Source organism: Linepithema humile, chromosome 1, assembly GCF_040581485.1.
Source record: "Linepithema humile isolate Giens D197 chromosome 1, Lhum_UNIL_v1.0, whole genome shotgun sequence".
Lineage (NCBI taxonomy): Eukaryota > Metazoa > Arthropoda > Insecta > Hymenoptera > Formicidae > Linepithema > Linepithema humile.
This window is the reverse complement of record NC_090128.1, coordinates 16,170,996-16,185,731: the sequence shown is the minus strand read 5'-3', so window position 1 is coordinate 16,185,731 and position 14,736 is coordinate 16,170,996. Positions and strand designations below refer to the sequence as shown.

At 39.5% G+C, this 14,736-nt stretch overlaps 1 protein-coding gene across 4 annotated transcripts; it reads left to right on the top strand.

Annotated features, from left to right (window-relative positions):
• Window positions 1-432: 432 nt before the first annotated feature.
• On the top strand, window positions 433-14,651 carry LOC105670081 (LIM/homeobox protein Awh-like). Of its 4 annotated transcripts, none has more exons than XM_012363408.2 (4): window positions 433-629; window positions 8,935-9,266; window positions 13,452-13,906; window positions 13,981-14,651. In XM_012363408.2, the coding sequence occupies exons 1-4, from the start codon at window positions 618-620 to the stop codon at window positions 14,184-14,186; spliced, it is 1,005 nt and encodes a 334-aa protein (XP_012218831.1). In that variant the 5' UTR covers window positions 433-617; the 3' UTR covers window positions 14,187-14,651. The 4 variants fall into 4 exon arrangements, with proteins under 4 accessions (XP_012218831.1, XP_067205664.1, XP_012218832.1 ...); XM_067349563.1 differs by lacking the exon at window positions 433-629 and adding an exon at window positions 1,685-2,084; XM_012363409.2 differs by lacking the exon at window positions 433-629 and adding an exon at window positions 4,494-4,929.
• The last annotated feature ends 85 nt before the right edge of the window (window positions 14,652-14,736 follow it).

The window sequence follows — 14,736 nt, the reverse complement described above, 5'->3', positions numbered from 1 at the left end:
GAGGATGGCGTTTTCCATTTCAAATAATTTAAAAAGATTCATCAAAACCGGTAAAGATCAACTAGATAATCTGTCGCATTGTGGCGTTGTTTATAAGATATCATGCTTAGATTGCAATACCACATATGTAGGTCAGACGAAAAGGAAATTAAACATGAGAATAAAAAGACATAAAAGTGACATGTCAATAAAAAAAGTGACTTTCCATCCATAATTTCCAGACATCGGTTAGAATCTTTCCACGAATTTGACTGGGATAATGTTAAAATTTTGGATGAGGAGCCCTCTTACAATAAGAGATTGATCTCTGAAATGATTTACATTAAGCGTCAAAACACGGGAATCAATAGTCAAAGTGACACAGATTTTTTTATTCGAGTTATATTTCCCGATCCTCGACTTATTCCCCCTCTTATAAGTCACATTTTCTTCCTTTCTTCCCGTGTTTTCCTAACATCTCTTTCCCTACTCCTTTCCCGTTGTTGTATTCCTCCCCTCTTTCGTCCCCCATCGCTTTGGATATGTTTCGAGTAATGCTAACATTAATGTTCGGACTTGCGATTAAGTAACATTTATTATCTGCCTCTTTCATTATTTTGGCTTTGGGTGACTGCGACATGGATTATTATGTATGTTAAAATTCATTCATTAATTTTTACATATTTGCGATTACCTTCTAACTTTTAATTATTCATTTATTTTAGTTTTAACTTTTCAAAATGTCTTTTTAAGTCTTCCAATATTCCGTTTCGTTCTATGGCATACCATATACTAAGTAGGTTCGAACAAATTTTTTAGTTATTTTTACTTTTTACATTTTGAACAATATCTAAATAATAGTCACATGAATTAATTTCAGTTTAACTTCTACGGTTTCTATTTAATGCGATACATATTAACTATTGTGTTGAATTATATTTGTTGTTAAGGCACATTTTATTTTATTAAGTACATATTGTTTAATGGACATCACATTGTAATAATCAGAATTTATGTTAAATTTGTTTATCTATTTGACACTGAAGATGGCCTGAACGTCAGGCCGAAACGTTTATATATGATGTTTTCATAATATAATACATTTGTTTTGCACCAAGATCTAGCGTTGGCTCTTTAGCTCTTTTAATCTTATTTTGTGATTATTCAATCAGCAGAGTCTTTTTAACTTTATTTTAAAATTTATTAATAGATTATATCACAGCTAGCATATAATACTTAGTTTTTTATTTTTACTTAAAAATAGGCAAAATAATTCTGATATCCCGTGAGCAAATAAAGTCTATTCTAATTGGAATAAATATTGATATTAATATCAAAGCGAGAATTTGGTTTGATATTTTCAACAATTTTCGTGAAAAATGACTTGGACATCATTTTATATCACATTTCAAGTTCAATTAAATTGTTACAATAGTAAATATTTGTAATCTATTTATTATAATTACTCGTAATTACTGAAGAAACTCTAATTACGATCAGAAACACTATTTTCCAATCAGAATAATAAAATCTGTAAATATGTAAAAAAGTTACATAAGTCCTGGTCTTCTTGTAGTCCCTGAAGGTCAACCTTTATAACCGGCATTGAATATCTAGCACTTATCTCGCGTCATGAAAAATTTGATAATTCTTTTATGTAGAACAATTATAAAAGTTGCAAAAACAAAAAGTGTAAAAACTGCTGTATATGGAAAGTACTCTGAAAGTCTGGAATATTCGTGAATAAAGCAGGCAAATAACCCTCTTAGCATGACGCATTATTAATTATCTAATTTTTTTCTTCGTAAGATGCACACTTGACTGCCGTTCCGCTACAATACCTATATATTTCTCGATGACCGTCGACGAGTTCAGCCTCTCGATCGCATCGATTAATGGGCGCGTACGAACGGAGGACTCGTGGACGACCGTCGCGTTGTTGTCGCCTTCGATTTGTTCGGCACCGAGTGAGAAACAGGGTGGAACCCCGCGGGTTCGCGCCACGAGAGAGGATTCTTCGTGCTCGTCGCCAAGAGAGACACTTTATTCACTGTTGGCTCCGCCACCAGAATAATTCGACCATCATTTTTCTCGCTTTATGTTGGGTAAGCGTTACTAATGGCTCGTTCTCGAGGCAGACCACGAGAGACTGGTGTAACGGAGGTAAATTTACGCGGTTACGCGCTTACCTCAGTTAATAAATAAAGGCGTGACTCTCGGGAATGTATGACCTGCGCATCTGTGATGAGGATGCAAATTTGTTTCGGATCGCGGAAATGGTCGCAATTTTTTCGACTTTATTTACAAATTACTAGGCGTTATTTCAAAAAAGAAATAATATAATATGTTATTAATAATATATTATGAGAATAACATACAGGATGTTCCAATGGAAGAGTTGCTGAAACTAATTAACTGTCATTTTTAAACGCATATAGGAAGCAAGAAAAATAAAATATCTTCTAACAGAGGATATTTTGCAGTTTTAATTGCGTATAAACTAAAGACAATATTTTTATCATTAAATAAACATTTATTATAAAATACCAAATATAGATGCTTTTAATGGTATATATATTTGACATGCACACCGTCAGAATTATAACAAAAATTAAGTCGATTTCGGAAATTATAACTGTAATTGTAACTTTTGTTGCATAAAGTTTTTTATAATTTTTTTTATAGTTTTTTATAGTTTCCAAAAGAGACTCAATTTTTTGTTATAATTCTGACGGTGCGCACTTTCAAAATATAAACCATTAAAATTAGCAAAATTTGGCATTTTTATATAAACGTTTATTTAATAATAAAAATATTTCCGATTATTTTTAGTTTATATGTAAGTAAAACTGCAAATGTCCTCTGTTAGAAGATATTTTATTTTTTTTGTTCCCTATGTGCGTTTAAAAATGAGTTAATTGGTTTCAGCAATTTTCTATGGGACACCCTGTACATCATACAATGATTATTAGGACGACAGACGTTAATTTATTCAATGGTAAGTGCGATAGTTTGTCAATCGTCTATGTTTCGAGGGGAAGCGAGCGTTTAGGAAGCAAAACGTTTCACGGATCATAGTTCGCCCGACAATAAAACACATGGGAACAGAACCCAAAACCCATTTGACAGTTTTCCATAACGTGAGAAATTCATATTCATTTTGGGCGTGGATGTGAAGGGAGCGTGCATCCATAGTCAAGTTGAACGGAATTGTGAATACATACTTGATTCATCTGTGTGTGTGTGTGTGTGTGTGTGTGTGTGTGTGTGTGTGTGTGTGTGTGTGTGTGTGTGTGTGTGTATGCTGACACTAAACGCATGTAGAAAGATAGAAATAGTATAGGCGGAGAGAAACGGCAGTGATAAAAGCCGCCAGTCTATTCGGGAATGATTTACTGCTTGGGCTTCAGGCGCGGTGAAAATACAAACAGGTGTTCAAACTTCCTTGAAAACTTAAATTTATTTGGAATCAAATAGAATTTATTCTATCTTTGATGTATAATTAGCATAAGATTATATATTAAACATTTTTCTATATGTATAAATATATTTTGAGTAAAGGAGAAACATTTATTTAAAAATTTATATAATTTTGTAAAAAACCTATATTGCGTAATAATTTTAAAATAAATACTTTTACATAAATTTTTGTATTTATATAGAAAAAATATGCAATAGTTTGATATATAAATTTTATATTAAATATTTTTCCATTTTATTATTTCAAGTAAGAGGGACAAATTTATCTAAAAATTGAATCTTATGAAGGAACGATACGCCTGATAATTTTAAAATAAAGTGGAGTGTTCTATTCGCACGGAGAATATATACGGTGGTTCGATAAATGCGAGCGCAAGAGCGCGCGCGCGCGCGCTTTTTCCTCCGCCGATATCGGATGTGCTCGGACTTGCAAACCAAGTTTGCGCGAAGAAGACTCGAAGCTAGGAGTTTGCGAATCACCGCTGAAATTCCATTCGGCAGTTTGGCCGCTGACAATAAGGCACCCCACTTGCGACGCGACTCACCGTCTGTATACGAGTGTATTTTGTCTACCCACACACGCGCGTTATTTCGAGTGTGAATCCCACTCTATCCGAGGGAGTCATGGGCGGGTACTGTAGGCGGAGCTTGCCCGACGATGCTTACTCCAACCCCGGGTCCGCATCTCAGCGGCATTGGCAATCCTCTCCGTGCCATCCTATTATCACTTATCTGTCTTGCAACCCCCTTGAACCAACACGTATGCGCGTACAAACCTGTGAGTTCGTGTTGTCGCATCGGTATGATACTCTCGTGCTAAATATCGCATGCTCGTTTTCGTCAATCTTTTACACGTGTCTGTAGGAAACATCTCTCACATAAGATGTAACTTTTTAAGATCAAGTATACATTTATTGCAGGTTTATCACGGTATTAATTTGTATTTTTTCTGTTCAGCCGTGAGTGAGATAATTGCCATAAAAATTAATAATTCGGCTATCGTTGAAACTGATCGACCGAACGATTACTAACGCGCGAGTATAGGCACACGTTGCGAGTGTGCGAGTGCTGGTCCATCCCCACGCACGAGCGAGCGTGCAAGTCGCCTATCCCAGCGCCCATCATGTGACATGGTAGGGGTACAGCCGGGTATGTCAGTCTTCTCTCGGCACCGATTCGAGTAGGATGTGGTTTAATTCTTCGCGAACCGCGATTCTTTACTTTCGTACATCTGCGTAAACAAATGACGAATGATCGGCATACTCGATTAGATTATCAGACCGATCTGGAGTTAAGTCGCGACGAGTTTGTTGAATAAGTTGGTGGAGAACGCGTTCGCAAACTTAATAATATATGGGAGGGAGGGGGTGAGTAATACAAGTGGATACAAATCTGCTCCGATAATCGAAATGAAAAAGAGAAGAAGCACGTAATCGCATCTGGATTAATTATAACAACATAAACATGAAGGTAGGTTTGACAACATAAGCATAAAGCTTCTTTTTTTTTGCAACATTTCATATACACATATCAAGTCTACTTGTGGCGGAATAAGCGTGCTGGAAATCTCGAATTTTTCATTATTTTTCTAGCAATGTTGGAAAAGATTTGGAGAACATACAAAAAAATAAATCCTTGAAGAAACGCAAATATAATGATTAAAGAATATTTTATTCTTAGAATAGGGCCAAGTATGAATATCTCTGATTAAGAATAAATTATCCTTAAGCAATTAGCTAATGGCTAAACAAAAAGTTTATTTTGTTAAATTAATCTTAAAAAAGCTTCTATCAATGTTTGTTTATCGGCGACTATTTTAGTTATCGATGATTCTCTACTTGAAATGTCTGTAATTCTTGTGTGATTAATTTATTTTATTTGAAAATAATAGTTACCTAAGATGATGGAGGGTTTTGAACTCGGGATTCTTGGATTATAAGCCAAATATTTCACGTTTCATGCTTTTCACATTTCATGCTTTTTATATTATTACCTGTAAGATATGTTTCATATTATGTTCTATATGTTACAACTGACGGAGCTATTATGTATATATATATTTTAACAATATAATTTAATACTAATTTTATCATTGATTAAATTGAAATTTATGTAAATTTGCATTTCTTTATTATCAACACTGACTAAACAGGTTTGAATTAACACATGTCCAATATACAATCTAAAATCTAATCTAAATCTACAATCTAATCTCTCTCTTCTTGTTGAAACAAAGAAATTCTTCATCCAACAGTAATAAAATTTATTACCACTGGATTTATTTTAGTTTTTTATTTTTTATTATTTATATCAACAGTCTTTATTATGACACTTTATTATGGAATAAAAATTTATCTAATAATGGCTAACAGCTAGACAAACTGATAAAAAACTGATTATAAATTTTAGCTAGTAATTAGCTATATCCTATCTTAAAAATTTTATTTATCTGTACTAGCTTGCTACTAGTCATTATATAAGGTCGGCTAGTCTAATTTCCATTCGAGTATACATGATTTTCGGCTGTGTGCGTATTAGCCCGGTTTGCCTCCTGCTGGCCCGAAAACAAGCTTCAAATAAGCGGAGCTTATTTCGAATATATAATTCTTAATCCAAGAATAAATAGCAACTATGTGATTGGATTTAGAAACAAGAATACCATCTTGAGGATAAAATAACACTCCGTTTTAACTCCGTACAAACCCATTTATTACTGATGCGAGTGAACATTTCTAGCTAAAGAGAGCATTCCGTGCTCAAATAAAAGCAAATAGTGTTCAAGAAGAAAAATATACGTGAGTCAAGAATTCACTTTTTTCTGTGAAAACATCGAAGAAACGGCATTTTTGCAAAAACTTTAATTGAAAACAAGTATTTATAGCTGTTGGATGAACTTTACAGAGTTAATTCGAGAAAAACGCTGCTCTGCATTTAAACACTAAAGTAACGCTTTAACGGGAAGGGCCGGTAGTTTACTCGCATATATCCGGTAGTCCCGCGGTAGTCCGGCGGGCCGCGCGCCAAGGCCCGGTTTCGCCTTCTCTACATTTCTCACTTTGTCAGCTCATCTACATCCGCGGCCCCAGCTCGTTGACGAATAAAAAATGGAGCCTATTATTCTTTCTTACTCGCTTGCTGATTGTAGAATGCGGATTCCAAAGCGAGCAAACGGAATGCGAAAATGGAACTCGTCAGTTCATATTCACGTGGGAGAATTTTGTCAGATCTTAATTCTTTCTCAACAAAAAGAGCAAGGGAACGTACGTGTGGCGCGAGCTACGACATAATATTTTGCGAATAATAAATGTGTGTTTAACAATTTATTTATTTTATTTTATTTGTTATTTTATTGTTCTCAAGATCTCCATTACACATTCACATTCACAAAACTTGAACGTATAAATATTTAGCGGTAATATGTTAATATTACGGTGTAACAAAGAAATAATCCGCCTCTCGACTTGGATTCAAACAAATGTTGTGCTTTTCTTTATTTACGGATAATCGTGGCCAAATGGAGCGTTTTAAGAAGATAAGCTTAAATTTTTGACCGTAATAAACTATCCCTTGGCGCGTGTAAAGTTGACCTGGTGTTGTTCGAGCGATCATAAATTCGGGCAGATACAATCAAGGCCTGCAGTCAAGTCTATTCTACCGAGAAAACTTGTACAAGTACGCACAAAATTCTTGTGTAATAAGCGATGCTTGCCGTTATTCGTTATCACCTTGGAAAGATCCGCGTTAGTTTCAAGTCGTTCTTTATTTCTATTAGTTTATGCATCGCGTGTATCCATTCATGCGTTAATTTGAACGCTTGGAATTTGCATAGATCTATCTGAATCAACGTTAGACGCTCGTTTGAATGTCCTATCTTTGCGCTTTGCCTTCCGTTATTCGCATAACTCATTTCGATCATTTTTTTACACCAATCCACATCTCGCGACGAAGCACACGTTTTCTCGAGAGCTTTTCCTTGACACTTGAGACTCATCGCTTAGCGTGCGACGGTATTAATAAATCGCGGTATCGCAGTATGCGCGGCGATGTATACTCTTAAGGTGACGTTCGGTTTCCACGTGCGAGAAGACAGAGAAAAGCCACGAGGCATAAATCACAAGTGGGAAGTTGAGCTTCGCCTTCGGCGAGTCATAAATCAATAGCTGTCCGTTTGCTGCAACATGAAATGATTACACCGTTCCGTGCGCATACAATCAACAATTACACGTAACGGACGAGACGGAAGAATCCTCGAAATTGGCCGTCGTCGTCATCGGTCTCCCAGATGTTAGATGGCCGGCGAGCTGTTTTCGCCATTTTTCCTTTCGCGCACTTGTAAAACGCCCTTTTATTATGTTACCGCTCTTTTCCTCTCCCGATAGTTTGGGAGTGTTACTCATCAATATCTCGTCGGCGTGGAAATAGCGACGCAATGAGCGTCGCTAGTCGTTGAAGCTAATTAACTCATTGAATACCTCCCGGGGCGAACAATCTAACCTTTGTGCATTATTCACGTGCCGACTAATATTATCGAATGTTATGTGCGATCTGCATACAACCTGATGAACCGCGTGCGACAGGACGCGGCCGAGAATCGCGGATCTGATAGGCGATATCTTTACGTTTATCACCAGCGGCTTACAATGAGCGCCGTCGCCGTCGGCTTAACGAAAAAAGAGAGTATCGCCGATGTAGCAATGATACCTCTAAACTATAATGATTGTTATTAATTGCAGCGAGATGATACGATGTATCCGTGTACGGTTTTAATAACGGACTTATTCGTCTAAAGAATCTCGCAGCATATATGTACATATACGGCAGCTTGCATGTTGTTTTAATAAAATTTAATAATAATTCGAGCTAATAAATCTCACCGATAATTCACCACGCGAATAGCAATCCAGTTTTAGAATCTCGATACTCGCAAATGTAATCAGGCTAAAATATCACATAAATGCAATGTCGTGCATACGCACAATTATGTAAGTAGTTATGCGTCGCCGAGATGTAACAAATCGTTTATCACTCGGCAGTCTTTGACTTAACGGATTGTCGATTATTTCACTTGTTCAGCATTAATCGGAAGATTCTAATTGTAAGTAGCAAGTCGGATAGATGTTAGTTTCACTCTTTTTCCCACATATTTTGCAAACCGGCCTCTTCTTTCTTCGCAATTCATTCACGATCGACGCCGCAATCGATCAAATATTTTCCCTTTTCCATTTTTAGAAAGTATCTTAAATAATTTGCAAAAAACTTTGAGACCGTTTTTCGAGTGTACTCAATTTACATTTATAGAATTTATTTCTCTGTTATTTTAGGTTTTGCAAACTTTTATAAAAAACGCACGCATTTAAGGATTAATTATGACTTTGTACGATCTGTCTTTAATGCAAGACATTAAGAAATGTTTTAAAAACTTTATTATATTTAATTTATAATTAATTATAGCTTTTTATATTGGTGTTCTCGCAGACTGAAATGGAAGCGGAGTCCGAATGTGCGGACGACGTTCTGTGTCCAAACAACAACAACAACAACAATAACAACAATAACAACAACAACAACAACACGAGCAATAACAATAATGTAGTGAAGAAAAGCGGCAACGATAACGGATACGACACCATGGAAATGGACTGCGGCGGTTGCGGAGAGAGCGTACGCGAACGCACCGTCCTGTGCGTAGGAGGCCGTACTTGGCACTCCAGATGCCTAAAGTGTTGTGCCTGTGCACGACCCTTGCACGATCAGCACTCGTGCTTCCTGCGCGGCATGCGACTGTACTGCAGACATGATTACGTTCTGTGAGTGCAAAATTTACATTATGGCGCCTTGTGGAAAACCACGTTCATCAAAGATGGCTGAATTTTACGCGAAATCTACGCAGAGGCTTAGAACCATCGAAAATCTATTCAGAAATGAATTTTACCGTGAATACCATTTAAATTTTTATAATTAAAAAATTTTTAAATATAAAAAAAATTAAAATATCTAATTTTAGATAATTTTGGACAATTTCTGATTTTTTGCGTGAGATTGCATGAAATTTTGCCATTTTTAATAAACGCAATCTTGGAATTCTAGAAATTTTCAAATTTTGTATATCGCTGATTTTATTGAACGGAATAGCGAGAAACGATTAGCGAGAAAAGCGCTTTTCTGTCCTCTGCGCACGGATCCGCATTCCGTGTGTTGTTATCACGAGTTCGGGGATTACGGACGTTATCAATGAATCCCGATAATATCCCGCTTCGTCAAGGGTGACTTACGAGGCGTCCCGCTGTGATATTCAATCCGAGATTAGGTTGGCCGAAAGTCCGGTTTAAGATGACGTTTTTCGGCTACTGCAGTCAAGTTGATCTCCAGAAAGAATCGTCATGCGTTCGACATGTTTATGACGAAAAGACTCGCTCACGATGCACGCGTGACACTCAAAGTACGATACGCACAACACTTCACTCGATTCCGCTTCTTTTCTCGCTGGATCGTCGATCGACATCAATGACTAGTCAGAATATTTGACCGCGCGCCGTTAACTCGCCGTTAAACGTTTAGAGATATCTTTTGTTCTTTGCGCGCAAAACGGACACAAGTCGAGATCGGTTGATCTCAAGCGAATCGTCTTTCTGCCACAGTCACGTGACTTGATCGCGTGGGTTACAGATGGATATATCTACAGATAGACATCTATAAGCGCACGTATTGGGTGTTCGAGAAGTGTGCGCGCGCGAGAGTCGCCATTGGGTGATTAATGTCTTCCAATGTAGTCTGCCTCTTCGTCTTCTTCTTCTTCCTCCTCCGTTCCCTTCTCGTCCTCCTCTTGCACGGACCTCACGTATAGTCGGCTATTCACGTCACCGCACATTCGTGTATCACGCATGCTCACGCACAGCGCGAGCTGCGGAGTCACGTTGACGTCTCGACGTCTCACTGTCTCCTGCCGAACGCGGAAAAAATAAATATTCTGTCCCGACTTTTTCGCGACGGGATCATCTTCTCGCCTTGGCTCTCTGTCACGTTTCCGTCCGTCTCCAAGATATTTTGCGCATTTATTAGTATACTCATTACATTTTTTGTCATCTTTCACACTTCATACGAATTAATTGTTCTGCAAACTTTGTTTAGGCGGAAGGGCTTGAAGAGCTGACGATTCAAAGAACATCTTAAGGTCGCGGAAACAGGACAGTTGGTATTTCATTGGTATTTCATCGACGGGGGAAGCGTCACTCGACTATCATTAATTTATCAATGTCTCGAAAGCGGGTTACTTCGCGCTTCGTGATTCCGTATATTAAATATACGCGCGCTCATGTGTATATGTGGGTGCCGAGTCACACTCGAGATAGAACTGCCTAGTGTCAGTGTTCCGGAGGACTGAGGAATTTGCCTCGTAAGGCATCGAAGCCAGCTGCGATCCTTCGAACCTTCTACCTTGTTCGCCTCCTTCATCCGAGTACGAGCCGCGCGCGCGGTGCTTCTTTTCAGGCCGCAGGCAGAGAAAGCGAAACAGAGAGAAAGAGAGAGGGAGAGAGAGAGAGAAAGAGAGGACGTTCTTTGAAATTAATAAATATTCACCCGACGGACCTGGGGTCGACGCACACCTTCGACGGAATCCGAAATCCTTTCCCATGCTTTCCGGAGCACCGAGTGATTCTAATCGCACGCGGCAAAAATCACTTTATTAGTGATTTCCTCCTCCACTTGAGATTCCGGTTCTCTCGATTCAGCGTGGTCAACGATTAAAGCAGCCCGCCGATGTCGGGACCACCTGTCGCTGTGTAATCGCGGCGTTATCTTCTTCACCTTACTAGCACTTAGAAACGCATATCACGCGAGCGTGCCGAGATGGTCGGAGCAAAGCGAAATAATTGCGGTCCTTTCAGTTGGGCGATGACTGCGGAATCAAATAATCATGCAAGATCATATTGCAGCGGTATAACACAGCGTTAATATTATTTGCATATTCTCGTCTTCGATGTCACTTACCAGAATATAAGATAACGGTGTGGCGATAACAGAAGATATAAAAATTATACTGCAAATTATGACAGAGCACGAGCTATTTGAGCTCTCCGCGCTATCGGAACGCAATTAACTTGGCACACTAATATACATATGACCTCGCGCTCGATCCCTCGCTCCCTCGATCTCGTGATTCGCGTGCCGGCGAGGTTCGATTATACTCTCTCGCAGCGTCGTATCCCGGTGCGGATTCCGACGAGTGAGCCCCAACTTAATCCCCCATTGACTTATAGAGCTCGCTTATGTAGAAGAACAAATGAATAAATTAGGGCGGGGCCGTTTGGTAGACGACTTGCGCGCGAATACAGCCCTCAAAATTTATAGATACCAGTTCTGTCACTGCCGCCGGATACGCGAATCTGTCTCTCTTCCTCTACTCTTTTGTACGTTAAATCTTCGTTCCTGAATACAAGAGCGTGGAAAGATAGAGAAAACATGATGATTATTTACCTGAATTCACACTCGTAAGAGATGATGCCGAGAGATGATGACGAAAGATGATGACGTAAATTCCCAGTTCCAGGGAAAGAAATCTTCATTTCAAACGAATTCTCTCGATTCCATGGAAAAAGTGCAAAATTGCGTTTTGTAAAATTTTTATTTTTAGAAATTTTTAGAAGAATCTTAGCACTTAGGGACGCATATCATGCGAGCGCGCCGAAACGGTCGGAGCAGAACGAAATAATTGCGGTCCTTTCAATTGGGCGATGTCCTTCTGTTTTTAGAATCCCTCTTTCTTTCAATTTCAATGAGATAAGAATAGAGTCCAATAATTGTCCGTAAATAAGTTCAAGATAATGAATTGACAGAAACAATAGGATTCTTCTCATTATTTTGACACTTTACAAAATTAACAAAAGGCAGATCGTAGATTCGTCTGAGATTGGTACGAACTAGCTTCTAGGCGTTGCCCTTTGCGCGATCACTATACTCAATAATATCCCGAAAACATCGCGTCATGCGACGATGACTATGCAGACGCGAAGACTAATCCCTCTTTCCTCCTTCTCCTTCTCCTCCTCTCCATAAGCTTACCATATTTTTCCATACAATAACGCCGTGGTCGATCGGTCGTTGATGCATTCTTCTGCTCCTTCTTCCTCTTATTCGTCTCTATGCTCTTCTGGCTCCTTTCCTTTTTCTCCTCCTTCTCTTCTTTTTCTGTCTTTTTCTATATTCCTATACTTTTTATTTATCTTTTTCCTTCTCCTCCGTTTTATCTTCTCTTCTTTTTCTCCCTTTTCTTCTTCATTTCTCTCTTTTCTTTATTTTACGTACGTTACCGTATGCATTGCACAATCTCTGCCGAATTTTATTTCTTCATGTTGTATTCTTTTTATCTCAACTTTTTGTGGTTTTTTTTTCATCTTTTTACTTCTCCAACGTTAGATTCGCTATTTGTGATCGGCGTAAATCGGCATAAATTCAAAGAGGCCGAGTCATTTGTACAGGGAACGGAAGCCGCGCGACTGAGACATCGAGATAATCTCGACGTAATCTACTTCTCGAATCACGATACCGATCCCTAAACCAGCGGAGGCTTCGTGTCCTGTTGGGAGAACATCGGAATGGCTGAGTAGTATGTTAATGAGGACAGGACTCTGCCGCTGAATTCTCGCACTCGGAGGTCTCAAATGAACCTTCCTGCCGTCAGTGGGATAAAAATAGTTTTTCGCCTGCGTCCACAATTAAATGTCCGACGAGTGCGGCGAAACCGCGCCTATTAGCGTCCATTCGTGCGGCCGCGTTCCATCGAAAAAGAAGCTTCGCCCGTGAATCGATGAATGATGAATGACGGTAAAAGTGGGTGATAAATGGGCGGCACCGGTTGAATCGGCTCTTCTTTTCGTCATTGATTACGCGCGTCGATTAATTTTTTTCAACGCTCGCGCACAGGAGTGCGGACGTATCCGACGTGTACAGCGCGCAGCTTTCACACAGGAGTATCCCACTGTTCGTGTTTGCAGAACCTTCGGCGCCAAGTGCGCGAAATGCGGGCGCAGCGTGGGCGCGGGCGATTGGGTGAGAAGGGCCAAAGACAGGGTTTATCACTTGGCGTGTTTCGCCTGCGACGCCTGCTCCCGCCAATTGTCCACGGGGGAACAGTTCGCTCTCCTGGACGCCCGGCTGCTTTGCAAGGCCCACTACCTGGACGTAGTTGAGGGCAACAATACATCCTCCTCGGAGGACTGTGATTCTGAGCACGGCGGCAAGGGCAGCAAGACAAAGCGCGTGAGAACGACCTTCACCGAGGAGCAGCTCGCGGTGCTTCAGGCTAACTTTCAGCTGGACAGCAATCCCGACGGCCAGGATCTCGAGAGGATAGCCCAGGTGACCGGTCTCAGCAAACGGGTCACGCAAGTCTGGTTTCAGAATTCCAGAGCGAGGCAGAAAAAGCATAGCGGCAAAATTAAGACTCAAAGTAAGCTCGCGGCTCGATTTCTTTCGACCTCTTTCACCTGGTCAAACGCTTACGATTCGCGTGTGTGTTCGCAGTGCATCATTCGCCACCGATACAGCATCATCCCGATCTATATTCCGGCGCGGTCAACGTGGTCGGCGCTTATCTGGGCGGTTATCAGGTTGCCAATGCTGGCAGCGAGAGTCCTGGCAGCCCGTTAACGCCTCTCACACCCTTGACACCGCTCACACCGACGACGCCGAATCATCTGCAGGCCCAATTTTGCCATCAAACGGGATAATTGGAGACGCGAGAGTTCCGTTCACCAGTCATATTAACGATTAAACTCTCTACCAATATTTTCGGGAGAATCGATCTTCTCCACCGAATCTTGTATATATTGACAAAGTGTAAAGTAAACGCGTATTAAAAATTAAGCTTATTTATTCCAAACTCGTTGTAACAAGTTTACGTGTACTTGTGACAGTATATTAAATTTCTTAGGCGGAAGAAGGAGAAACAACTCGGACTAATGCGTTATTGTGTCTTTCTTTCAAATACGTAGTTAGATATTCTTCATATCCATGATACGACGTTGTATATAGACGAATTGTAGCTTTTGTACATATAATCTGTTTCTTTTAATATAGAAATATCGAGACAAGTTTTATGAACGAGAATTTGATAACGTTTCCCCGTGTCGCGCATTCATCACTGCAATATTGTAAACCGTACTGTTATTAATAAAACGCCTTTTATTGTTGCCCGTGATGTAATTACTGTTCTTCAACCACTTTGTCTAATCGCAGATAATGCAGACAATTAGAATTGCATTGCGCGAGAAATACAGA